Source organism: Amblyomma mixtum, chromosome 5 (assembly GCF_055824585.1).
Source record: "Amblyomma mixtum isolate Tamu chromosome 5, ASM5582458v1, whole genome shotgun sequence".
In the NCBI taxonomy this organism is placed as follows: Eukaryota; Metazoa; Arthropoda; class Arachnida; order Ixodida; family Ixodidae; genus Amblyomma; species Amblyomma mixtum.
The window spans coordinates 14,857,688-14,883,062 of NC_143016.1; the positions used below are offsets into that span (position 1 = coordinate 14,857,688).

Genomic DNA, 25,375 nt, shown 5'->3' on the forward strand with positions numbered 1-25,375 from the left:
AGCGATAAAAGTCGCATTGTTACGACCAAATACATGCTGTCTACCCAACAATAGCCAAGCCAAATACGGAGCCTCCAATCTCCGCCATTTGTGCTCCTCTCCACGGTGGATGGACTACTGCAGCGTCTCTTTTCCCACTAGGTAACCTTGAGAAACTCTGTGGGAGAAGACCCTGCAGTCTCCGACAACACGAGGCGCATGCGGCACCTACCGGCCGGCGCACGTCGGGCATGGTGAGCCAGAGCGGGAAGATGATCGGCGCCAGGACCACGTAGTTGAACCGCTCGCGCCACGTGTCTGGCCAGGCGACGCTCAGCGGCTCGTTGGTCTCCTCGATGGTGTCCGGGGGCAGCTCCTTGGGGGCCTGCTGCGAGACACAGGCTCGGCTATGTTTGAAAATGGACTTCACTATACAACGAGCGATTCTCGATACAACCGAAAGGGCGAAAGCTGCATGCGAACGCACTAGTCCAGTGGTAAATTAGGTACCCAGATTGTAGTTGTAGTAAAATAGAACTCCATATGTTTGTAATCCGACAGGAACAAAGTTTAAGCGGACTGAAAAAAAAAACAAGGCTTTGATTATGGTGCAACCGAATATTGAAAATTTCCGCATCAAGCAGCGGTCCTTACCACACAGAAAACATTAATCTCAAACATCCGGAACGTTCGCTAGTGCAGTCATTTTCCATACTTCTTGTGAGTTCCAGTAGTAGAAGGTGACTATCCTCGCTCGCGGTCAGTCGTGGTGTGGTGCACTGGTCTGACGGTGGCGATGAGTCTTTCATTTTCCCTTACTTGTCTGGCACGCTTACGATTTAAGCGCTCTCGATGTCCAGTTTTGTGTGCTTCATGATTCTCGTTGGTCGCGAAAGCGTTAGCCAGAAGCTTAGGATAGATCAATGTACCCAGACTTGAGTTTCTGAAAAGAAAAATACTCGTACAACGTTTGTGAATGAGCGACTCGGTTGACGTTCACTAGCAATTCGAAAACGTACTTCTTCGCCCCTCTAAAAAAGCTCTGTTTCTCTGTCTCCAGCAGCCAGCGCGAGGCTTCTGAGATCACTGCTCTTCGCAGTAGTCCTCTCTATGCTTTCACCAAAAACCCGTAGCGTACGCTAGCTGTGTACTTCAGTTGTTGGCCACAATAGCCTATCGCGAGTGGACCCCGCGCTGCTGCTGCGAATAGCACGTTCTCAGCCGATGAGTTCGCCGGCCATATTCAGTGCCCGTCGCTGGATGCCATTAGTGCCAAACATGGTGCCGTGCGCCAGGCCCGTGGCTCGGAATATTGTAAGAGTACCTGTTTATGTTATATTTTATTTTTTTTTCTTGTTTAAACTTCATCATTGGTTTGAAAGATACCACGCCCACACTAACGCATAAGTCTGCTAGTTGGGCCGACGGCTCGCGATAAAAAGGGAATAAAACCGCAATGAAGATAACAACCCTGGTTTGCTCGCGGGTAATCGCCGCACTACGCTGTGCAGTGCGCATGCGTGCGCGTCAGCGCTGCATAGATGCGTGCGTGCGGTGCGTGCAGCGGCAACTCACCACGGCCTGCGCGGCTGTGGCGCTGTTGTAGCCGGAGTCGGGCAGCGCGGAGACGATGGCGTCACCGGCCGGCGGTAGGCTCGCCGACTCAATGGACTCCTGAATCGGGGCGGGCCGCTGGTGCAGGATGGCCACGCCGCCGCCCCCGCTGGCCGCCATCTTCTCACTCAGGTTGGACGTTATGGACGAGTCGCTCTGCGCACGCGACGCCCCGAGCACGAGCTCAGCCCCTCGTACACACTGTGCTGCCGCGCTACCGGCAAGCACGCCGAGCATTTTTCGACAAACCGGTGGTTCATAGTTTCTGCTTTCCTTTTTCACCTCGGTCTTCGTTCAATCATTTGTACGCTGTAGCCATGAGGCGCACACTTTGGTTGTTAGCGTAGTTGATTCCATCTGTGTATTAAGGAGAATCTATGTTCGTGCAGCCTTTAGCAAAAATTCCCGGCCTACAGAGCTCACCTTTGAGCCGTGTAGTGGGATACTTATGGCACCACCCGCGACGCTGCAGAGTTTCGCAGTGGTGACGATGAGAGGTCTGATCACCTCACAGAGATTTGGAGCAGCACCGTTGCCACAAGTTTCCGGGTGTACGCCGAACCGCGTGGCCTAAAACTTTTGACAAAGCCTGTACTGCTTCTTACTTGTGTAATAGTTGGTTTTTTTGTCGTCGAATGTTTGCACCCACTCCTACTCGGGGTAATCAGATTATTTGCAGTTTATGGGAATACATGAACCAAAATAAACTTGATAGTTCTGATTCTTCAAAAACACGTTTTTTTTTTCTTGTAAGAAGCTAATAGCACGAGAGACAAAGGAATCGGTGTGGCAATGTACACTCTACTGAATCACTATGCAGTGGTATGAAAGCTGTTCTCGAACGTATACAGTTTCGGGAGCATTGTGGCTGAAGATGCGCCGTGACGCTCAGCGCACCCAAGGTGCGAACAGGGCCCACCTGGAGATTGGAGACGGAGTCTACGCGAACGAGCGCGTCGCTGTTGCTGAGGCTGGTGAGGCGTGTCTCGGCGGAGCCGCTGCTGCCGTCCTGGGTTCCCCCCCGAGGGCAGCCCCCGAGGGGGGCCGGGGGGGGACCACCGTTTGCCACGCCGCCTCCCGAGGACTGGGGCGCGCCGCCACCGCTGCCGCCCTCGCCGGGCTTGGTCGCATCCAGCAGCACGCGCAGGGACGCGATAGTGTGCAGCTGGGACGCCTTCTCGTCCAGCTTGGCTGCACGACAGCAATCGCTTTTGAGGAAATGAAAGGGGAAGTAACTGTCTCACTTCTCTGTAGGGATGGAGGTGGGAGTGAAAGAAGAAAGAGAAAAAGAGGTGCCGTAGCGGAGGGTTCCGTATTAATTTAGACCACCTGGGAATCTTTAACAAGCAATGGAAACGCCCAGCACACGGCTGCTTGTTGCGTTTCGCCTGCGGCACCTCTTTTTCTCTTCCTTCTTTCACTCCAACCTTCCTCACGGTAGGTGGGTGTGAAAGAAGGAAGAGAAAAAGAAGTGCCGCAGTGGAAGGCTCCGGAATAACTTCGACCACCTGAGAATGTTTGACAATCAGTGACAATGCACAGCCCACGGCCGCCTTTTGCGTTTCGCGTCCATAGAAACGTGGCTGCTACGGTTGGATTCGAACCCGGGTACTCCAGCTCAGCTGCCGAGCGCTCTAACCACTAAGTCATGGTGGTGGGTACCGCGGTGTTTTGCATTTCGATGGGTCTTAATGGTTATGCGTGGGGAGAGGAAAAGAGGAACTCCAACTGACCGTTGGCTTCCCCCTCGTGCTCGTGCAGGGGGTCGATGGAGTGGATGAGGAGTTGCAGCAGTCCGTGCCGGAACTTGCTGCCCGAGTGGAGGATGGGGGCGCTCATTCTCCTCCTCGCCATCTGAAAGGGGTGAGAGCACCGGTACCACCGCCGCACCAGCGTGACAAGTCAGTTGCCCTGTCTTTTTATGGAAGGCGTACAAAAATAAAAGTAATGAAAAAAAGAAACATGCACCCGGAACAGTGTTCCTCACTGGACGGTAGTTCTTAAAACGTTTCAATTGCATAGCAAAGTACGTTTCCTGTATACTTCCTGATAATCCGAGACAAAAACAGGACAAGCACGAGAAAGGAAACACGGACAGCAAGAGTTCATTCCCAACTAGTTTATTCCCCAGGAAAAAACAAAAAAACATGCAGCAGGCACATGCACAGAGCATCTGTGCTTTGTCTCACAGTTCGCCAGCACTGAAGCAGAAAGTACAGACGCGAGCAGGCTTGTCGAAATCTCTGAAGCGGTGTGCCAAGAACAATTCAAGCGAAATACCAGTGGAGCTATTCTGATATGGGCATGAAGCTAGCGCCTTTGTCTCCTGTATGTCCGCGTGGCCTCGCTTGAGCGCAGTATGCTTCCTGCTCTCCGGAAAGCACCTACTCGAACGCTCTAGATAAATCGACTCACGCCTGTACACACAGCTACCAGCCTATGCGTGACCTGTTCTTGTGTCGCACAACGTCATCGCGCATAAAGCCCAATAGGCTCGACTGACGTGATATATAAGACTACCACTTCCGCGCAACCTGTGGAACATAGAAACACGTGGTCTAAGAGCGTTATTAATCGCCAGTATATTTTCTTTTGTTGTCTGAGGATGCTGAGTACACCTTGTGTAGCTTCCACTTCGGTGCCTACAGACTGTGAGACGGAGCATAAAACTGAATATGTCAAAGAAGTACAGCACAGACACGGGCATGAAGAAACAGGTTTCTTGTTATGAAGTTCACATGTACAGGAAATGTTCCACCCGCGTATATAAAGAATGCTTTGCTTTGTTCCCATGCAGCAGTCTAAGAAGACACAGCACAACCCCCCCCCCCCCCCCCCCCCCCCTCCCCGAAAAAAAAAAAACTGATTGCCCTCTGGTCTCCACCTTGCGGCGAAGGCGGACTTGGGCATCCGCGAATTCCAACTGAAGGCTCTAACCCGGGCTGTGACGCAGAGTATACTTCCCGCTCAGCCATGAATTCGGCTAATAATTCGTGGGATGCTGCGGCTGTTTGTTCTCATATGCTTGAATTCAGTAGCTTTCATAGTAATTCTCTCAGAACATAAAGACAGCAGTCGTAGCGTCATGCGTACAGTTATGATTGCGTTAATGATTTCGGGGACCACCTAGCCCTTCTCACTCGCTGTACTCGGAAGGTAAGCGGCTGTAACTTTGACGGTCGTCTATATTAGTCCCAGTGTAAAAGTAAGATTTTGGATGAGGCGGAAGGTACCGCAGTTACGTTCCCAGCTTGGGAACCAATGACGTTGACAAAATATGCCAGGTGTCCCAGCTAAATGTAACCAAGCTTTTAAAAAACACGGGATGTCCTAGCCGTCTGAAACCAACTGAGGGTTGTTTAGAGTCGTGTGGCCTAGTTTGCAGTGTTTCTTCGCTCTTCAAGGTTGATTAATTAGTTAAGCTTAATTAGTTAACTTTTTAATTATTGGCTTGAGGAACAAAGTGTCAATAGAAAAGTTGCAGATCGCTTTGAAAAACAGCTGACTGAAACATTTGCAGCAAGGTACTGTTTACCTAAAGTAGTTTTTTTACCCTCCTTTAACCATAACTCGCACAATAAGAAAAAAATGGCTGAGGCTTAGCTTAGGTTAAGCCTAGTCAGATGCGAAGCATATTGTCGCCGAGTTGCATATCGAGCACGCCGCTTGGCTAGACGTTCTTCACGCTCTTCATCAGTCTCTGTAGCACGCCGCAACTTTTGCTTCTCATTCCAACGAGCAGCCCTGTCTCCAGGAGGCATCTCTATCCCGTGTACGCCTAGCAGAGGCAGGCGCACCCCCTTGTATACCGCCGCTCCAGCATCACGTGTTCACTACAGCGCACCTAGCGGCAGAAGCAGGAAACACATTGGTCGCGACGCCTCGCGCGACGGCGCGAGCTGGGGCCCCGTTTCTCCTATGTCGTTACGTCACGCATCACGTGGTCCTCCTTGGTCGCGACGCCTCGCGCGACGGCGCGAGCTGGGCCCCCGTTTCTCATCTGCTGTGACGTCACGCACCACGTGGTCATCCTTGGTCACGACGCCTCGCGCGACGGCGCGAGTTGGGCCCCGTTTTTCATCTGCTGTGACGTCACGCATCACATGGTATGACATGGAGGTCACGAAAGGTCAATGGTAACGACACCGCCGCGCTCGAGGAGCTGGGTTGGGCTATTTTAGTATGCTTCGCATAAAAGCTTCCACGTTACAACAGTGCTACTTCAACGCCCCATACGAGCCTTAGAGAAAAAAAATCCGATTTTTTCTGAACTGCCCTTCCCGATGAGACTTTGCGTGCACATTGGGGAAGAGATGTGAGCCAGCAGCTGGCCACGTGATTACTTTCGTTTAAAGCCAATAAATAAAGCTACCTAAATCGTACCTTGATGGAAACAGAGCTACTAACGGTTTTTCGAGGCGATCTGAAAGTGTTCCTTTGACGCCTTGTTCCTAAACTCAATAATAAAAAGTTACGTAATTAAGCTTAAATAATTAATTAACTTTGAACAACAAAAATATAAAGACTAGGCCGCGTGACTATGAGCAACCCTCAGTTTGTTTCACAAGACTAGGACACTTCGTCTTATTTAAAGGACTGGTTGTATTTAGCTGGGACACCTGGTATATTGCATCTGGCCTTGCCAGAATTTTGCTGTAGTAACAGCCCCCGCCCCCCCTCCTTCATTGTCTAGGGTATCGGGTTCATTCACTCCACTGTTAAGTGACCAACACGAATAAAAACTGTACTATGCCTCAATCTTTTCGTTTTCTCCGTTAGCGTGTGACGTGTATGAACATGCGCACGCAATGGCGGGTGGCAACTGGGGTCACTCTGCGGACGTTGTTAGCAATTCTTAGTCGGCGCAGGGACGAAAATGAAGTGTTCGCATTTTGCAAATCCGGTCGGGCCGTCCTTCTTGAAGAAATTGCTGTCGCGACTGGTTAGGAAACTCCAGACTTCACGACAAACTAGTAATACGCCGAGCGGAAGGCCAGAGAAGAAACTGCATAGACGCCTCCTCAGCCGCACAGAGCCATGTTTTCTTTTTTTTTTGTTTTCTTGTTTTTTCAAGAACGCGCCAGCGCGTTAGGCAAGAGGGGTGCCTGCAAATGACAGGCCATCCGTCAGACTTGTGACGCAATAAGATCTTGACGCGTATGTGCGTGTTAGTGCAGCGGACAATTCGTCTCTGAGGTTCGAACCACATTGAATGTCCAAGCGAAGCAGCGGTTACTTGGTGCATATGAAAGGCCTCATTTCGTGGCAGACCAGAATATTGAATCATGATTCAGGAGGAAAACGGCGCAAAAAAACGGCGCAGAATATTGAAGTTTGCGCGTTTCAGTTTTGTGAAGATGTGGTTAGAGCGCTGTACGCTGCAGGTAGAGCTCAACGTCCAAGCCCGTTCATGCGCACCGCGGGGCAATTTACAAGTTTGAAAGACTGCACAGGTTGCCCAGCGTTTTGCGTTTTATCCTTGTTTGTGACACCTGCGAACAGATATGGTCGTATTAACCCCGGACACTTCACGCTAATTCTGAAGGCCGTTACGAACATCATAGATTTACTCTCGAAAACAGCAAACAATGCAAATAATTTTGGAATGAATATCGGTTATCTCAGCAGCACACAGATGTGCATCCGCCACGCAGGCAGATACACCGCAACGGCCGCTTATATTGCGGCTCGCATCCCATCCTTTACATGGTATAAAAAATAAAAAAACATGGTAGTGATGCCGTTAAAAGAATACAAAGGTAGGCTTCCCAACGAACTCTTTATATCATTCCAGGTATGAAAGAGCGAAGTCAAAAATTAGCCGTAGCCAAAGACAACCTGAAACCTGAATAATCCAGGGAAGAATGGAGGAGAGGGGGGGGGGGGGGGGGGGCAATTTTCGGCACGAATGAGTTTCAACGAGAATATTGCACAATATTGTACATCTGCATGGGTGCGAACGTGTTTACATCAGTTCGAAAGTTCCCCAATCTTAATTAAAACCTTGTTGAAGAAACGAATAATAGACTATCTGCGTTCATTTGTCACCTATAAGGAATACCACTTCCTACCCACTCTTGCTAAATGGTCTGTTGTCCAAAGCTGTCCCAAACAGTTTGTGTATCAGAAAACGACAACTCTTTAAAGCAAAGACTGAAATTTTTTTATTCTATGGGCCAATTTTTTATGACATTTTATGTAACAATAAAGAATATTAAAGTGAGCCGCGCAGACTTTTTGCAATTACGAATGATCTGCAAGCTTTGCCATGCTTAACGACTACAAAACATGAAGATCCTAGTAGCCAGAACCACTGGGTCAAAGGACCTGTTAGCGAAACCCTACGCGACCTCGTTTTTTGATACCCAGATCACGTCTTGGATAGCCAGCCAGTCGGGCGCTGCCGAGTTAATCGATTGTTAATCGACCGATTCTGCGGAACCGATTACAGCGGGGCTTCTGAATAAGCGGATTTTTCACCTTGCATCGGCGTTTCGCCACTGTTTTATCCGATTTCCCGGTGTCCAGCCTCAGGTCACGCTTAGTTAACACGCTGGAAGCTGCTCGAAGCGGCGCCCATCATACGCCGGGCGGGCCCCGAGTACGTGAGCGAACTGCTGAGGGCGAGTCCGGGTCAGAACTGGGATAAAAGGCGTAATTACTTCCGCCGTACAGGAAAAAATGAACTGCACCGAAGTCTCGGTACATGAAAATAAAGCAGTACCGGCGAACATGTTTGCCACAACTTTTATTTCTGGTTATAGCATTTGCGGGTTTGAAATCCTGAAGACACTTCACAGTCGCAACACTAAAACTCATTGTCATCATCATCAGCTTGACTACGCCTACTGGAAGAGGAATGCCCTTCCCATATTTCTTCAACTAACCCTGTCCTTTGCGAGCTGCTGCCATCCTATCCCCGCAGACTTCTTAATCTCATCCGCCCAACTAACTTTCTGACGCACCCTACTACTCTACCCTTCCCTTGGAGTCCAGTCCGTTGCCCTTAACGACCATCGGTTATCTTGCCTTCGCATTGCATACCCTGCCCAAGCCCTTTTCTTCCTCTTGATTTCGACTACGATGTCATTAACCCGCGTTTGTTCCCTCTCTTACTCTGCTCTTGTCTCTTAACGTTACACCTATCATTTTTCTTTCCATAGCTCACTTCGCTCTCCTTAACTTAAGCTCGACCCTCTTTGTTAGCCTCCACGTTTCTGCCCCGTAGGTGAGTACCGTTAAGATACAGCTGTTGCACACTTTCTTCTTAAGGGATGTTGGTAAACTGTCATACATGATCTGAGAGAACCTGCCAAATGCGCTCCACCCTATTTTTATTCTTCTCGGGGCGTAGGACAAACGTTCGTGCTTCTTTGAGACACACTCCGTATAGCTAATACGCTGATCGTGAAGCGTTTATTAGTACTTCCTGACCGTTTAATCCCTATACGCAAAAAAAAAAAGAGAACAACGTTTACGCCTTTTGCATATTTCAACGCCTCCGCCACACGAAAATCTGGGTCCTCGCGGGCTTGGCTTTTTCGCTCTCGATTCCGAGCACTTCGTTGAGCAGCGCTGTCGCGTGGTTCTAGTCTTCCCAACCGACCAACAACGCGCAGGGTGCGCGTCATTCGCTACGTCACCGCCACGCCTACCTGCCATTGGTCGCACGCGGCGCAACGCAAACGGGCCCGTGCTGGCCGCCTCGCGCAAATCTCTCCCTTCCTTGTAATGCAGAAAGCGGTTACGCATCGCCGAGGAAAGTGTCGCAGCATTGCTTTATTGATTCGTTTGGTTTGGTTTGGTTTGGTTTATTGGGGTTTAACGTCCCGAAGCAACTCAGGCTATGAGGGACGCCGTAGTGAAGGTCTCCGGAAATTTCGACCACCTGGGGTTCTTTAACGTGCACTGACATCGCACAGCACACGGGCCTCTGGAATTTCGTCTTCATCGAAATTCAGCCGCCGCGGCCGGGATCGAACCCGCGTCTTTCGGGTCAGCAGCCGAGCGCTGACCCGAAAGACGCGGGTTCGATCCCGGCCGCGGCGGCTGAATTTCAATGAAGACTGATTCAGAGGGTGGAAAATCGTTTAGTTAGATTAGAAAAATGATAGCCAACTCATTAAGAGTGATAAAGGGCCATTTCCTATGATTGCGGATGTAGGAAAGGAGAACCAAGATAAAAGGAGGTAGTTGTGAAAAATCGGAACTATTAAAAACCGGTGAAAAAATTCGTTGCAGTACAGTAGCAGGATTGGATAAAGTTCCAGTCAGACTGTTTAATGTACTGGGGCCACGATGTAAGAAAGCTTTGTTAAAAGCGCACGAAAAACTCATATCAGATAGGAAATTTCTTGGCAGTTGGCGACACCGTAGAAGGATTTTATTTTATAAACGAAAAGAAGATAATGGTAGTATTGACTCCTACATGCCAGTTATGATAAGCTCGGTAGCTGGCAGTTAGGCAATGCATGAAATGAAATGGGGAATGTTAGCATTGTCAGGAAATAATAAGATATTCAGGATTTGAGACAAGGTTGTCTATTATCGCTGCTAATATTTCTGATTTGCATCATACAAATAGAAAGAAGGTTGCAAGGACGTCTTAAGATAAGGTAAAATCTCTCTTACAATCCAGGAGCAACGGCTGTGGACCAACGACTCCGGGCTTTAAAGTACGCAGACGATACTCAACTCATAGCATTAGTCACAGTGAATATTTTGGAAACGAAGGTGATGCTCTAAACTTCAAATTCAACAAAAAAAAATCAGGCTTGATGATATTCAGATATAACACTGAAGAGCCGCTCACAATACAGGAGTATGAAATATCCAGTATAGGCGAGTGCAAATATTTCAGGGTGCGAATAAAAGAGAGAGAAATGTACTGGGTAGAAAAGCGCGAACAGTCTATTCGGGCGAAAGGAAAGGGAAACTCCGTGGTAATGAAGCACAGGACACAGTAGTGATACAATAGGTGTGAAAAAATTCGACAAGACATTTAAGGCTGCTTACGTGTGGGAACGCGAAAGCATTACTGTTTCTGGGTGCACTGACACACCACCCACAAGCGCGCGCACCCGTATGACACCACGATTGCACCACAGTTTTGATAAGAAGTCTGGGAAGGCGTACAACTGAAGGTGCATATGTCGCTGGTTCGAATCCCTGTCGCAAGGTAACCTCCAACTTGAGTAGCACATGTAATCTACATGCAGCGAGAAACCGCATTACATCGCCCGGAACGCTGTACTACAAATGATTACGTCACAGTTTGGGTAAGAATGTCGGGAAAACTGGCGCCACATGGGAATCGGCTAGTGGCGAGCATATATAGACGAACGACATGTACAGGATTGTGTCGTAATGGGGCTAGTAAAGGTTTCGCCTTAAAAGAAAGCAATAGCCTGGTAACGGTGGTATTCTACTTGTTCACATAATATCGTGGATATCATTATCGTCATCCTCATCGTTTATTGTGCTCTCTAGAGCGCCAAAGGAATTGCAGATTGCAGATGATGCATAATAATTGATACATCAACAGAATAACAGAGACAGAAGGAAAAATTAGTTTGCTCGGATATCGTGGCCAGAACTACGATGAAACTGGATTAGAAAAAAAGTGCAGAGTTTGAACCGGCACAAAGACTAATTCGCGTTCTGTGTGTGGAGCTCGCATCTTTCTCCTGGGTTAAATGACCCTGTATGTAACAAATATATGCCCCATTATAGGGGCCATGTAACAATAATTTATTTTCCTTCATTACACGGCCCGCAGCATAAGCACGTGTTTATTGCCACTTTCATGACACGGTGATGTCAATATCATATAGTAGCTGTATCAAAAGAAACTTCCATAGAAAGAAAAAACGCTTTTTCATTGAACACAGACCATCATACATGTAACACACAACGAAAGAGTTAACCCCCCAATAAAGAAATAGGGGTTCGCATCATTATGTTCGCAATTGTTTTTTTTTCTCATTTTCTCGCTCACACCCTACTGAATGTGCAGGTTTGCTGCACCTCGTTCTCTCTCTCTCTCTTCTTTTCTTCCCTATTCACCCTTTCTTTCACGACGCTGCTCAGTTCCCCCGTATCGAGACAGTTACCGCGCCTTCCTTTTTCCTCACAAGGTGTCACCGCAACCATATAATTAGAGACGCCATTTTACGAGGCATGAAATTACTGCTTATTTCGCTGCTACGACTAATTTCATTTTATGCTGAATAGTCAATACTGCACGTGCCGAAAAAACACGGTCAAGGACAATGACTATCGCTCCTCTATTTAAGTGTACTTTTCCTTCCTTTCCTATTATCACCGGTTTTTAATGCGAAATTACTGCTTCACGAAGTCTAATCGGATCATCGACTTTGTGTGAAGCTTGACTTTGAAGGTGACCTCTGCCCACACAGAAATAAGATATATATAAATGAATATTGCCTCAAACCCGTGGCGGCGCGAACAGCTCAGCTCTGGTGGTGAAAGCACTATGCTATCGCCGCAGCCGATCACTCCTCGTGTTAAACTGGAGCGCACACTCACGCTATGCAATGGACATCGTCGACTACATCAACTTCCATCTGCGGCGCAAACATATCAGATCAGCTTAACCTCGATCAGAGCTTAACCTGAGTCTAATATCCTCGCCAGACGTGCCAACAACCCAGCCAAGCAAAAACATGAACCAACCAGGCTAAACGCATGCTTTCGCGAGCCTACTTGGTTTAACTGCGCTAATACCCTTCCACTTTTTTCCTTCCTTTCCTGTTACCCCAGTTTCTTTTTTGCTTTACGAGGAAAGAGAACGGAGGTAAAATACACAAATGAAATAATCGTATACGCATCGCGCCATGACGGGGAAAGCCTCAACAACAGTGATTCTCTAACGTCGATCAGTCACCAAAACAGGCAACTGGTTTTGTTTCCGACACAGGTCGGCAGCGGTTAAGTCCGCAAGCCGTGATGCGGTCATTCTGCCGTTTTTTTATTTTATCTATTATTTTTGCTTCCTGCTCTACTGTCCGAGTGCACGGCGATGACCGCATCTGGCGTGGCGTGGCTCGCGTCGCACCCACCGTCCTCAGACGCGGCTACCAGGAAAGTCACTCAGCGCGGGCGTGTTTGCTCACCGACGACGTTGTTTATGCTGATGCGTATCGACCATTGTGCCCAGCGAGCCGGCCGCGATTCCAGCGGTGAGGGGCGACGTGGCGTCGCGCACGATGCGACGCCAATATTTTGGTGATGCCCGGGGTTTGTTTATGGAGCGCCCATACACCCCATCGCGTGCCCTCGATACGCTGGTATATACAGGGTGTTTCACCTAAGACTTTGCACAACTTTTAAAAATAGGCTTTTTGAGATACAACAGTGATTTTCTCGCCATATTGTCAGTGGTGTAGAACATCAAAACACAGCTAAGACGTGCTAACTAGTAGACCGGTTAACTAATACCGAATAGTTAACTTTTAAACTATCAGCGTTAGCCTCCTTTAGTATTGAAAGGCGTGTAGCTCACCGTGAGTAATATCTATATCAATTTTAAGAATTTCGAAAACGTGATTACCCTTGGCGCTGTGGCCCAACAAATTTTGTCTATTTCAACGAGAAGTTTCTTTGCCTGCAAGCTTCTCGAAAGCGCATTTATTTTGCCGGGATGTAGGCTGAATTTGTTGGGCCACAGCGCCGAGGGTAACTGCGTTTTCGAAATTCTAATAACTGATATGGATATTATTTACTGTGGGCTACACGCTTCTCAATCATTAAGGAGCCTACCAGTAATAATTAAAAAGTTAGCGATTCAATATTAGCCAACCAGCTTGCTATTTATCCCGCCTTAGTTGTGTTTTGTACTTCACCTCTGATAATGCTGTGCTTAAAAAATCGCTCTTATAACTCAAAAAGCTTATATTTAAAAATTGTGTAAAATCTTAGATGAAACACCGCGTATAAAGTGCGACAGTATAAACGACCGTGGTGGAACGGAGAAGCTGTTTGCCTCCGCGTTTCATTCATACAATGCAAAATTTCTTTTAAAAAGTAACTAAATTACATTACTAATCACTTTCCTAGTAATCTCGCAAAAGTAATTAAATTACATTACAAATTACTGGCTTCAAAAGTGACGACATTAAATTACAATTACTTCCCAAAAGAAATGAAGATTACATTTAAATTACTTCTTAGTTTCGTTGCATAAAAAGTTGCGTATTTATACTAGCAGTTATTACCACAGTTATTATAACATTATTTATTATCGCAGTTATTTGTTATCACAGTTCTTAGTCACAGTTATTCTGAAATTTTCGATTACTTTGTTTGCACAAACACTGAGCTTCAAAGTGGGCGTCTGAAATTTCCCCGTCTTTGTAGAAAGATAACCCTAATGCAGTGAACAGCCGCTTTGCTGACGTAGATGAGGTCAACTTAATCGCAAAATCCGTATAATTGCTCGCATCGTTCTTCAATCAGAAGTTGACCGTTGAACGCTTAATATCGTCGCACCGTCTTGATTTTGAATAACTGGTCGCACGCATAAACAGCCGGAGTGCATCGACTGCGTGTTCCCGGAAATGCGCTGGGGCCCAGACAGGCTGCCAATTCTGTGCAGTTCACACGTTTTGGAGGCACTTTGGCGTAAATAAATTGATGCCGCGGTGATGCTGTCACCTATGTTGCCCTTGAGCTAAAGGTAGGGCTTTACGTCCGGCCACGGAAGCTAGTTTAAATGGCAACTAAGTTTGTTAGATGTCGGCGCGGTGACATGGCAGTATACAGGGTGTTTCACCTAAGACTTTTTGTTTAGAAGAGTGCTTGTTTCGGCATAGCATCAAGCAATGCAGAAAGTTGGGCGAGTTGGTAATAAATGTTGAACTTAGCAAAGCGCAATAAAAAGACAGGGACAAGAGAAGAAGCACGCAGGGCAAGCGTTTGTCCTGCGTGCTTCTTCTTCTTCTTGTCCCTGTCTTTTTATTGCGCTTTGCTAAGTTCAACAGGCATAGCATCGTCAGCGGTGTAGCACACCAGAATACAGCTAAGATGTACTAACTAGCAGGCTGGTTGCCTAATCTTCAATAATTGTTTAACTATTAATGTTAGGCTCATTAATTGCTGAGAGGCGTACAGCCCACCGTAAGTAACATCCATATCAGTTTCTGGAATTTCGGAAAATGCAGCTACGCTCGGCGCTGTGGCCCAAGAAATTTTGGCTACTTCGACGAGTTACGTGCACTGGAGAGGTTTCTTCGCCTGCAAGCTTCTCGAAAGAGCATGCATTTTGGCGGAATTTAGCCAGAATTTTTCGGGCCACAGCACCGAGGGTAACGGTGTTTTCGAAATTCTAGAAACTGATGTGGATGTTACTGTTAGCCAAGGCCGTGCTAAGGCGGTGCTGATGCCCGCGCGCACATCACCTCTCGTCCGTGCGCGCCGCTTCGCCGGAGTGCTGGCTATTGCTGGCCGCACGTTTTTCCTGTTCTGTAGACGCCCAACCTCGCAAACGCGAGGCCAGAGCAAGGCCGATACAAGGAGAAGTATGGACTCATTACTCGGCGAAAGTAATTTCGCTAGTAATTAATTACTTCTGCCGTGAAATTACTGCTCCAAAGTAATTCATTACGTTACTAAACTACCAGCCTGCTTTATTCGCAACTTGGGGAAAAACAGCGTACTCCTAAGACAAGGACGAAGGAAGACAAGACGATCGTCTTGCCTTTCTTCGTCCTTGTCTCAGGAGTGCGCTGTGTTTTTCCCCAAGGTGAGCTACCAACTCCACCGCCTTTTCCCGGCCCCTGCAAAAGGGCTGAGTAAGACGGAGGAGCGAACTTTAAGGCGCCTGCAGACAGGTACTCTACTCTGTCCTGCAATCTTAAAGCATTACGATCCTAACACGGATGGGCGATGCCCACACTGTGGGGAGACCTGTGATATCTTCCACATGGTGTGGGCATGTACTCAAAATCCCCACCTCCCCCCTTCCCCTACCCCTTCCAGAGAGGCATGGGAGACTGCCCTTCTCAACTGCTCCTCGCTTGAGTCCCAAAGGGCTCTGGTGAAACGGGCTAGAGACGGGGCATTGTCATGCGGTGTCCCGGACTAGGGACGCCGACCATGTAGCGGGGCCACTCTGTGGCTCCCAAACTCTATTTCAGTAATTAAAAGTTTTCACCCCCACCACCTACCAACTAGCCCGCTCTTCCATCCTTGCAAGTTATTCGCAACCTTTTACGAATATTTTTTTTTTTTCATAAAAGCGTACAGGAATAGGCAGTTTGCACTTTCTGCGCTCTTGGGATAAACATTGATATTACTGCAATCAGATTATCTGAAAACTTAAACCTAACGTACTTTCAGAAAGATGTGCTGCGACGTCTTTACTACATCAAAGGAGGTCTCACTCTAGTGAGATAACCATGAAAATAGTATTAAAACTTATTTGAGAAGTATTCCCCAAAACACCATAATCATACCCAGCCTAATGGAGAAAAACACGTTTCAAACAGTGCCACTGAAATGACTGGCCGCCACGGCACTAGCTCGCTCATTAAAAAGTTTGAGTCTCCCATGTCGTCAGATTTCTCATCTATTTATGTACTTTTGTAAAACATAAAATAAAAGATTAGGAACGCGCTACAGGGTGCGGGTTGTACAGCGGGAACTGTGAGGACTCCCTTTGACCTGCTTCTTTAGCTGCCTTAGAACCTCTCTTGAGACTCCTTTCATCCAGTAGCGCTTACCCAGATTAGTATGATAAGAACTCTACAGTTCTTGTTTTCTTGTGAGCGCTAAGGCTGACGCGACGCTCCAGATGATGGGTGTGATTTGCTGTGATTGCACATGACATCAGAGTTTTGCATATTGAGAAGGAGAAGCCACGGTACAGTAGAGGACGCATCAATATGCCACGGCACCGCCTGAGACTTCGTACTATTCTGTCCCAGCTGCTTCTCGTGCGTTCATTAGCTCGGTCCTTCGTTGCCATGTGAGTTACGAACTCTGAAGGCAGATAAGCTACAACTTCCAGGCGGCCGGAAACCGTAACGATGTCGCCTAGATGAGAAAAACACGCAGAGTTTTTGTCCACCAGTGGTAGAGCAATAATACAATTGCTAGTACCGCAAACAGACGCCGCCCAGAATATTCGTGCTAGAAAATAACGGACGAAACAGCGCTTGACGGAAGATGCGGAAAGCTAAGCGTTGCAGAACAAAAATACAAAAATTCAACACCTTACGTGTTGGCAATGCGACTAGATAAGAATATATTGATGCCTTTACCAGAAGTAATGTCATTTCCGTGTCTGGTGACGTCACTGCTCTTCAGCAAATTCAAATTGTCATCTCTGGTGGCCTCACTTCTCTCCACTTAATGAAAATTTTCCGGTTTGGTGACGCCACTTTCCTCTAGCCAACGGGCAAATTTTGTGACCAATGAAGCATTTTTCTTTTTCTTCTTTTAATGGAAAAAGGAAGCACACGCGCGCACATCTGGGCGAGACTGGGCAGAAAGTAGAAAAAAAGAAAAAAGAAAACGGTTATGGGAGCTCTTCCTTGCTTGATTCAGTCCCATCTCGCCCTCCGTTCTCTTGCGCATGCACACAGTACACACGCACCTTCTAAGAGAGAGCGCGTAACGATCGAAATCTGATCTGTCTCGAATGTTAGGTTCGTCCTTACTTGTCGAGAAATGACGGCGCTTCATGGCTGGCGAACGAAAGAAAAGTAAGACGACGTCGCTCCTTCGTGCCGCAACACGGCGAGAGCAAAGCGCAAAAACAACAAAAAAAGTCATCCAGCAGAAGAAACGAGAGAAAGCAGCGTTTTGAGAAGAAACTGTAGAAGACTACAAGGGAGAAATGTGTACGCCCCACTCCCTTCGACTATACATCTTTTCCGCACTTCTACGATGCAAGGAATCGATTGATGGACAGATGAAGGCACGAGAATAAGAACAGGCGCCGAAGAAAGAGGTTGCGACAAAAAGAAATGAATGTTGCGGAAAGAAAAAGAGATTTACTGCGCAACAAAAACGAAAAAAAAAAGACAGAGCAGACATTTGGCCTCTCTCAAATGAGGTGCACTGTCATGAAAGCTGCAGAGCTGGCACTGGCCCGTCAGAGTCCGCCTTAATAAGCGTTTCACCTGTAATCGGTACCTGTGATTGACAGGTACCTTTACTATCACCACTACAGCTAACTAAAACAAGTCGGGTATAGTCAAGGAAGCAGCTTTTCTTGGTTGACTTTGTGAATTCGTCAATTCGGCCCTGAATGGCTGAGGCCAGCTTTAGAGCTTCTCCAATGCTGCACGCTTTCACCGAGACAAGAGTGCCGTTGGGTTACCAGGGACAGGGAACCGGAGACAGCACCGAGGCAGGCAAAGTGGCCTCCGTCGCCACCGCCGCCGCCCACCGTCGATGGCGCTGCCTTCGCAGCACGTGTGAATTGCGCACGGCCTGCGTCAGCTGTCCACGGCAGCTGCCGGTTCATAACGGATCTCGTCGGCACGGGCCCGACATGTCTCCCGATGCTGCGACGACGTCACCCAACATGCACGCGTGCCGACATGCACAAGCGCGGTGCAGTACTAAGAATATTTGCATGGTCCCGGATTACAAAAGAGAACAGGAAGAAATGAAGATGGACAAAGAAAACACGCGCACTCTCTCACAGACGCACACCCACCCGAACGGTGCTTAGCAAAGGGCTGTCTGCAGGAAAGCCGTCCAGGCAGTGGGCGCGAGGTGCCCACGCATCGAATGTCGCTCATAGAAGAGAGGGTGGACGTGTAGGACGGTCCCGTTGGCCCAACAAAAGACGGAAAATTCCTGGCGCTCTACCACGCAGCGTTGAGAACGTGGAATTCTGAGAGATGGACAACACCACCAAGAGAAAGAAAAAGAGAAGAATATGAGTGCTTCTTAATTAGCAATGCGATGCAGATGCGAAATTTACTTTCGTGCTTGGAAGTTTTGGCAATTTGCTTCCGTTTGCTACTTTTATTACTATACGTACGAACTCATACCGTAATATGCCGCGGGGGTAGCTCAGTGGCTATGGTGATTTGCTGCTGCTCCGAAAGACGCGACTTCGATCCCGGCCGCGGCGGTCGCATATCGATGGAGGCGAAATCTTACAGAGACCTGCGTACTATGCGATGTCAGTGCACGTTAAAAAACCAAAGGTGGTCGAAATTATCCGGAGCCCTCCACTACGGCGTCCATCATAGTTTGAGTAGCTTTGGTACTTTAAACCCAATAAACCAACGATACGGTGCTAATGTCAAACTATGCGATGCCATGTTTCTGCGTACTCATTCTGAAAAGTGGTTTTGAGGAAAAGTAACTGTCTCGCATCTCGGTAGAAACCTCAATCGCATCCTGAAAAATTAGCTGTGGTTTGACCAATGGCCATCCCGAGTAGCATTGCGGAAGCAACGGCGCGGCAATCGCAGCGGCGGCGGCACCTCTGAGTCACCTGTGTAGCGGAGGAGTCGGCGGCGGCTCCGCGCTGCTCTGACGTCACTTGCTCCTCACGCATGCGCAGTTTGGGCACTCCGGGGCTTCGCGAGTTGGCTCACACCTAGCGTAGTGTTGCCTCGGCAACAAAATTTCGCCGCCATCGAAATGCAAAAGGCGGCCATGTGCTGTGCGATGTCAGTGCAAGTTCTGACACGCCCATGAGGCGGCGAACGACGTGCGAGAGGAAACTGGAAAAATTGTGCGGAGGCAAGCTTTTTTTTTTTTTAAGTAATGGATGTGAAAACAGAAACAGCCCCTCCTGTGGTGTTCCTTCGGGGAAAGAAGGCAGCGAAAGGTCAATAAAACATTATTGGCGTCATGCCGTCGGTCCCGGAATGACAGTGAATTCCCTGAACGCGGATTTCGAAAGCGTTTTACGAGACGTCAAGTGATACAGCCGTTGGACTGGCGGCTCCTTTCACTACTGCTTCCAAATTTTACATTGCGATTAATCAATATCCGCGCCCTTTGCCCCCCCCCCCCTCCCCCTTTTTTTTATTTCGCTTTATGAAAGGAAGTTTCGCAAGCATTGAGAAAGCTTTTGAGCGCAGTGAAAGGAGGGGGTCCTTCCTTTCTTGTTGTGCGTTGCCCGAACCACGCGTCGTCGCATCGGGCCTGCCCTTGCGTGTCTTGCTCGAAGATGCCGGATGTCAGCATCGAACATACGAGCCTAAGGGCTGCTTCTCTTTTTTTTTTTTTGCCGAAATAAAGAAGAAAAGAAACAGGTTCTCGATTACATGGCGTCAAGGACTTTCATTTCTTGTAGCTGTCAGAGACCTCACATTTCAAGTGGCGGAGAAAAAATAAGACAGATGGACTGTGAGAGAGCTACGGCAGATATGGTCACTGCGATTCCGTTAATGTGTCTATCACAAACTGGAGTGCCGTTAAGGCTTTCTTTCAAGGGATCCGCGCTAGGTGGTGTATCATATTCGTAGCGCAAAGTATATTGTCGTCCTTGGATGTTAATTTTATTGTTTCGATGATGGCCGTATGTGCGAGGTCTTTCGCTATCGCCTTCCAACATCGCATTTTAAGAGAGCCGTCACTTATCAGGAGTACGAGTATTTTGACATAATAATGAATAATAAGCCAATTATAACCGCGACGGAATGATAGCGAGCACGACATTTAGTGGCTGCTGCTCTCTGGCACTGATATGGCTCTTGGGTGCACCAGTATTTCAAGATGTCTTGCCCAATGCAGCTGACGTCACCTCCGAAGCAATTACCACACGTGTGCTTATTCGCTCAGCAGAAGTATCCTGCCTTGGCAAGATGTCACTTTTATTTAAATGCTAGAGCGCTGCTTGTAGTAGCTTTCCGCTTTTCGTGGCTTCATTGTGCCTCGTTTGCGCAGCACTGCAAGTTAGGACGGGTCATGAACATCCGTTAGTAATGGCAATTTCTGACTGAGACTGATATCCTATTCAAATACATACAAAATTTCAGTTTCTTGACGTTAGCGCGCCACTCGGTGTCCCGCTATCATTCGTATTCTCGCGTTATTCTATGGAGGCCACGGCCATTGGCCATCGTATAACGCTTGCAAAAACAACTCGATAAACGCCAGCGGCATCAAACATCTTCACTAGGACTTGGACGAAAGGGGGTACTTCAACAACTTGCCTACCTCGACCACTTCTATCACAGAGTATATAGCGCAAGGCAATTCGAGGGAGTTCATGCAAGCAAATTCACCGGTAAGCTGCTCGTTCAGCTTTTCTCCCATGGTGCCCGCGTGAAAGCAGGCGTCTGACGCGCAGGCAGACCTATTCAGAGAAGCCACCTCGTCCGCGCACCAAGAAGTCGTCGTTCCAAGAAAGCTCGGCAGGCCGCGCCGCTCGCAACTCCCCAAAATCGAAAAGTCGGCGTCTGACAAATGGCAGTGCGCTGCGCGTTTAAATTACCTACGCTTTGGCGGCGATGGCGGCAGCAACCTCCCGGCTGCTTGGCGGCGCTGGAAACGCTTCGTTGGTTCCCTGTAGCTTTCCTCCTGCCTTTTTATCCCTCCGTTGTTCCCCATTTCGCGGCCTCCGTTGGGAACGCGCCAGAATTGATCTGAGCAGGCGTAATTTAAACTGTCAGGCCTTCAGGATAAAAACAAAAAGAAGAATGCCTCGTGCGCCTGACGCTTCTTATTATATCCCCCTTCCCATTTTAATCCTCCTTCCGTCATTCATTTTATTTTCTTCCTCGTGAACCTTATATTCTCTGTCGGGCGCTTTTTAGCATTTTCGTCTCGCGCGAAGTCTCGAGGAGTGCAGTAGGTGCTTCGCGTGGCTAGGAGCAAACCGTCAATTATTTTGAACGCTTTTCCTTTGGCAGACGATAAACACAACAAGAGATAATAATGCAGCTGCCAAACAAATTGTATACATCGCACTTATGCGTCTCTCGTTTGTGTTCCCGTTCATTCTTTCGTCATGGCCTGCTGAATCTTCTTAGCGCTTGTTGTTCTGTTTGTTTGTTTTTCTTGTTTTTTTTTCGAACTTTTCCTAAGATTTCTTTTTTTTTTTTTTTCCTTATTTGGCACGGAGTAACGCTCAACTACACGTGCCATTGTAATCCGCGCTTCTCATACTGGCCACAGGTGGCGATACTAACAACATTGACGCATGCGGCCCGCCCCGTTTCTCTCCTATAGGCGTCCATATAGCTCGAGCCGAAGTAGTTTAAAAGACACGGGACGACATTCCAGCCTTTCCGAGAATGGCAGAGCTTAGCGTGGCCGGCGTTGGAGGAAAGATGCCACTCTAATGGACGAAACTCAGTGCTCTGCTAGGTTCTACGGCGTGGTTGAGGCTGAACCTTCTATGCCCCATGGCCCTAAATTCTGCATTCAGTCTACGGCGTCGATGACCACATCTCTGTGCTGCACACAAATAGTTTCGCGGAGGGGAAGACCCTCATGCCAGCTCAAACCACTACTTGGAAAAAAAAAAAATATGCAGTAGCCATACTTACCAAAAAGAAAAGAATAAAAGTGGACCAACGCTCTAGAGGTTTAAACTGACACGAATGGGGCCCGAAATTCGTTCTTGTGAAGCAACTAACCCTTCAAATCACAGCCTAGATGAGAGATGTGCGTCGGTGCAAGGGGAACGGGAGGTTACACGCCTGCATAACTGTGCACCGTCACGTTTGCACGGAATGCAACGAGGCATTAGTAAAGAGCAGCAGCAAATAAATGGATGAAAATAAAACGCCACGGCTATTAACAACTGCCTGCGAATGTCCCCTCTCACGTAGTCTGCAGCCGCGGAAGAGCGATGGCAGGCCCCGGAGCCTGTAGATAGAGAAGCAAGAGGAATCCGGGCGGCAACACCTGCTCGCGACAGCGAATGCATCATCCGGCCAGCGGCTCGGTTTAGCTCTCTCTCAGCGCGGCACTTGCTGAGGCCTGATTGGTGAGCCGCCGTTTGCTTACGCGATCGCTACCGCTGCGTAAAATAGCGAGGCCACACGTCTCGCGCCGTCCACTCCTTTGTATCCTTTTGTTTTACGCCTGGCTTTGAAGATCCAGCCGCTCGCCGCATCCACGCCATTGTTAATTAATGCTAGTATCACTGCTTATCCGCACTTATTAAGGGCGTTCGTGATACACGTTTACAGGTTTAAACGAAAAAGAAAAAAGCATACAAAAAGCACCAGTTATATTTTGCACGCAGGTGATGCTTTCACGTGGCGCGAGTCGTACATGTAATTTTATCTGCCCGTTTCGTGATTGTGTATGGTTCAATATGAAGTTTCGTAGAGACTATAACTTCGAAGCGCGTCTGTAGTGGCAACATCTACAGTCCGATCGGCGATGCTCGTGTGGCTTGTCTAATTTTATCGTTTTACGCGAACAACGATGTTATTACACAGAGCTTGCCCTTCTTCACGAAAAGGAATATATATTAGAACATTTTGAAAACAAAATGTTAGTACTAGGCATATTTGTGGATTTCACGAAGGCGTGCGACAGGATTAGTCACAGTATTCTTTTGGAAAAGCTTGAACTATACGGGATACGAGGACAAGCTTTGCATCTCTTGAAATCTTATTTATCATCTCGAAAACAATATGTTCAGATTAGAAACTTCAAATCATCACAACGCTCAGTTAATACCGGTGTCCCTCAGGGCAGCATCCTTGGCCCTCTGCTGTTCAATCTCTACATTAATGACATTGTAACTATTGACACTTCCGCCCGCTTTATCATTTATGCCGATGACACTACTATCCTTATACCTGGTGATACCTGTGACGATCTAAACATGCATGCTAATCGCATATTAAAGAATCTAGAGGAATGGTCAGACTCAAATTTTCTTTCAATAAATATGTCAAAATCCAAAGCTGTAATTTTCCGTCCGAAGAATAAAACTTGTAGTGCAGAACTAGCTCTCTCTTATAAATCACAAGAAATTGAAATAGTAAAATCATTCAAATCACTTGGTGTTTATTTTCACGAAAATATGCTGTGGGATCACCATGTCAGTCATGTCATGTTGAAGACATCTAAGGTTGTAGGTTTTCTATCACGCCACAGACATATTTTACCACAGACAGTCAAACTTCTCTTATATAATTCCCTGTTCTGTTCTCACCTAAACTACTGCACATTAGTGTGGGCAACAACAACACATACTAACTTACACAAGATATTAGTACTTCAGAAAAAAGTCCTTCGTATAGTTTATGACTTGCCCGTTAGACACACAACTCAGGATTTGGTAACTAACCTCAACATTATCACCATATTAAACCTCTATGCTTACAGACTGCTGCGCGTGTATACAGTTGAGCAAAAGCGCCATGTTGACACCATTTCATCTATGGCTCGATTGCATCAGTCCGATTCACCATATCCGCATCGTCACAAACCACAATGGGTTTTACCATTCACAAGAACTAGCTACGGTCGTCAAAGACTTAATTACCAACTACCGTATTTACAAAACCAGTTAATTGAAGCAGGCGTAAACCTCCGTGAAATCACCATCTCCTCTCTGCGTAGCATGATTGTTCATTTGGTTAAGTGTTAATACATCAACTCCTGTTTTATGAATTGCTCTCCACCCTTTTTGTTATTTGATGACTGGTCGTCTACTGTGCTGATACCCCTTTTTCGTTGCTGATACCCCCTTTTGATTTCTGTGTATTCTGTTCGGTTACAGACATTGCTTATATTGATGTTTTTGTTCATCTATGACTTGATGTTCAATTTAGTTCTTCGTTTTATGTTCTTAATGACTTGATGTTCAATTTAGTTCCTCGTTTTCTGTCACTGCCGTCTGAACAGGAGAGAACTCCGTCAAGCGGATAGCCGCTTTTTTTCTCCCCTCCTCCATCAAATTGTATTTGATTTGGTGGAAATAAAGCATTATTATTATTATTATTATTATTATTATTATTATTATTATTATTATTATTATTATTATTATTATTATTATTATTATTATTATTATTATTATTATTATTATTATTATTATTATTATTATTATTATTATTTCCGGGCGTGGCGTCGCTTTAGGCAGTCACAACTAACGAAGAGGAATAAAAACAATATAATTAAAAAAAAATGAAATCGCTATATTATACCATGTCTTAAGTCTCTTAACCGGGATATTCAACGCCAAATTTAATTTGAGTTGAGCTGTGCATGAGCAAGCACTAAGCCCGGTCCAGAAACCATCGAGGTTTAACGCCTATCGTTCAGAACAGTAATCAGCACGGTGGCTCAAAAAGTCAAGTTCTCTCGCGTGGGAAGACCTTTGCACATATTTCCGAAATTTTTACGCTCTTTGGCTCCAAATGTTGACTTCATTGTTGACTGGAATGCCCTCCCCGCCGATATTGCCGCCATCACGTGCCCATCTTCATTCTTATCAGCTGTAACCACTTGTATTGTACTGCAGTGACATGTACTTATTGTTGTTGAATATATTAACCCACCTCTTATGTAATACCCCCTGAAGGGGGTCTTTAAGGTGAATAAAGTGAAGTGAAAAAGTGAAATGCAGCCACAAAAAAAAAAAAAAACTCTATGGACCAGTTCCCACCGCTAACATGAAAAGAACTTCGCTGTAAAAGACAGGATCGAAACAAATGGGGTGGAAAAAAATTGAAAGGAAACAAATGACACTCCACTTATTTTTTCTGCTTCGCACCAAATAGAATGACTAAAAACGACAATTAGCTATTCTTTAAAAAATTGGTTGCTGATCATATGGCGAGAACTTGAACATTCGGCGTCACTACTACTGGTACCA

At 47.0% G+C, this 25,375-nt stretch overlaps 1 protein-coding gene across 5 annotated transcripts in view; it reads right to left on the bottom strand.

Moving 5' to 3' along the window:
* Nckx30C (solute carrier family 24 member Nckx30C) overlaps positions 1-25,375 on the bottom strand; it is a 197,517-nt gene that overhangs the window by 11,427 nt on the left and 160,715 nt on the right. For 4 of the 5 annotated variants that reach the window (XM_089543428.1, XM_089543424.1, XM_089543427.1 and 1 more), the window contains 4 exons: positions 3,327-3,447; positions 2,513-2,784; positions 1,555-1,749; positions 212-367 (listed from right to left, as the gene is read on the bottom strand). In XM_089543428.1, coding sequence (XP_089399554.1) covers positions 212-367; positions 1,555-1,749; positions 2,513-2,784; positions 3,327-3,447 — 744 coding nt within the window. The remainder of the gene's footprint in view (positions 1-211; positions 368-1,554; positions 1,750-2,512; positions 2,785-3,326; positions 3,448-25,375) is intronic. The other variant, XM_089543423.1, reaches the window with a different exon arrangement.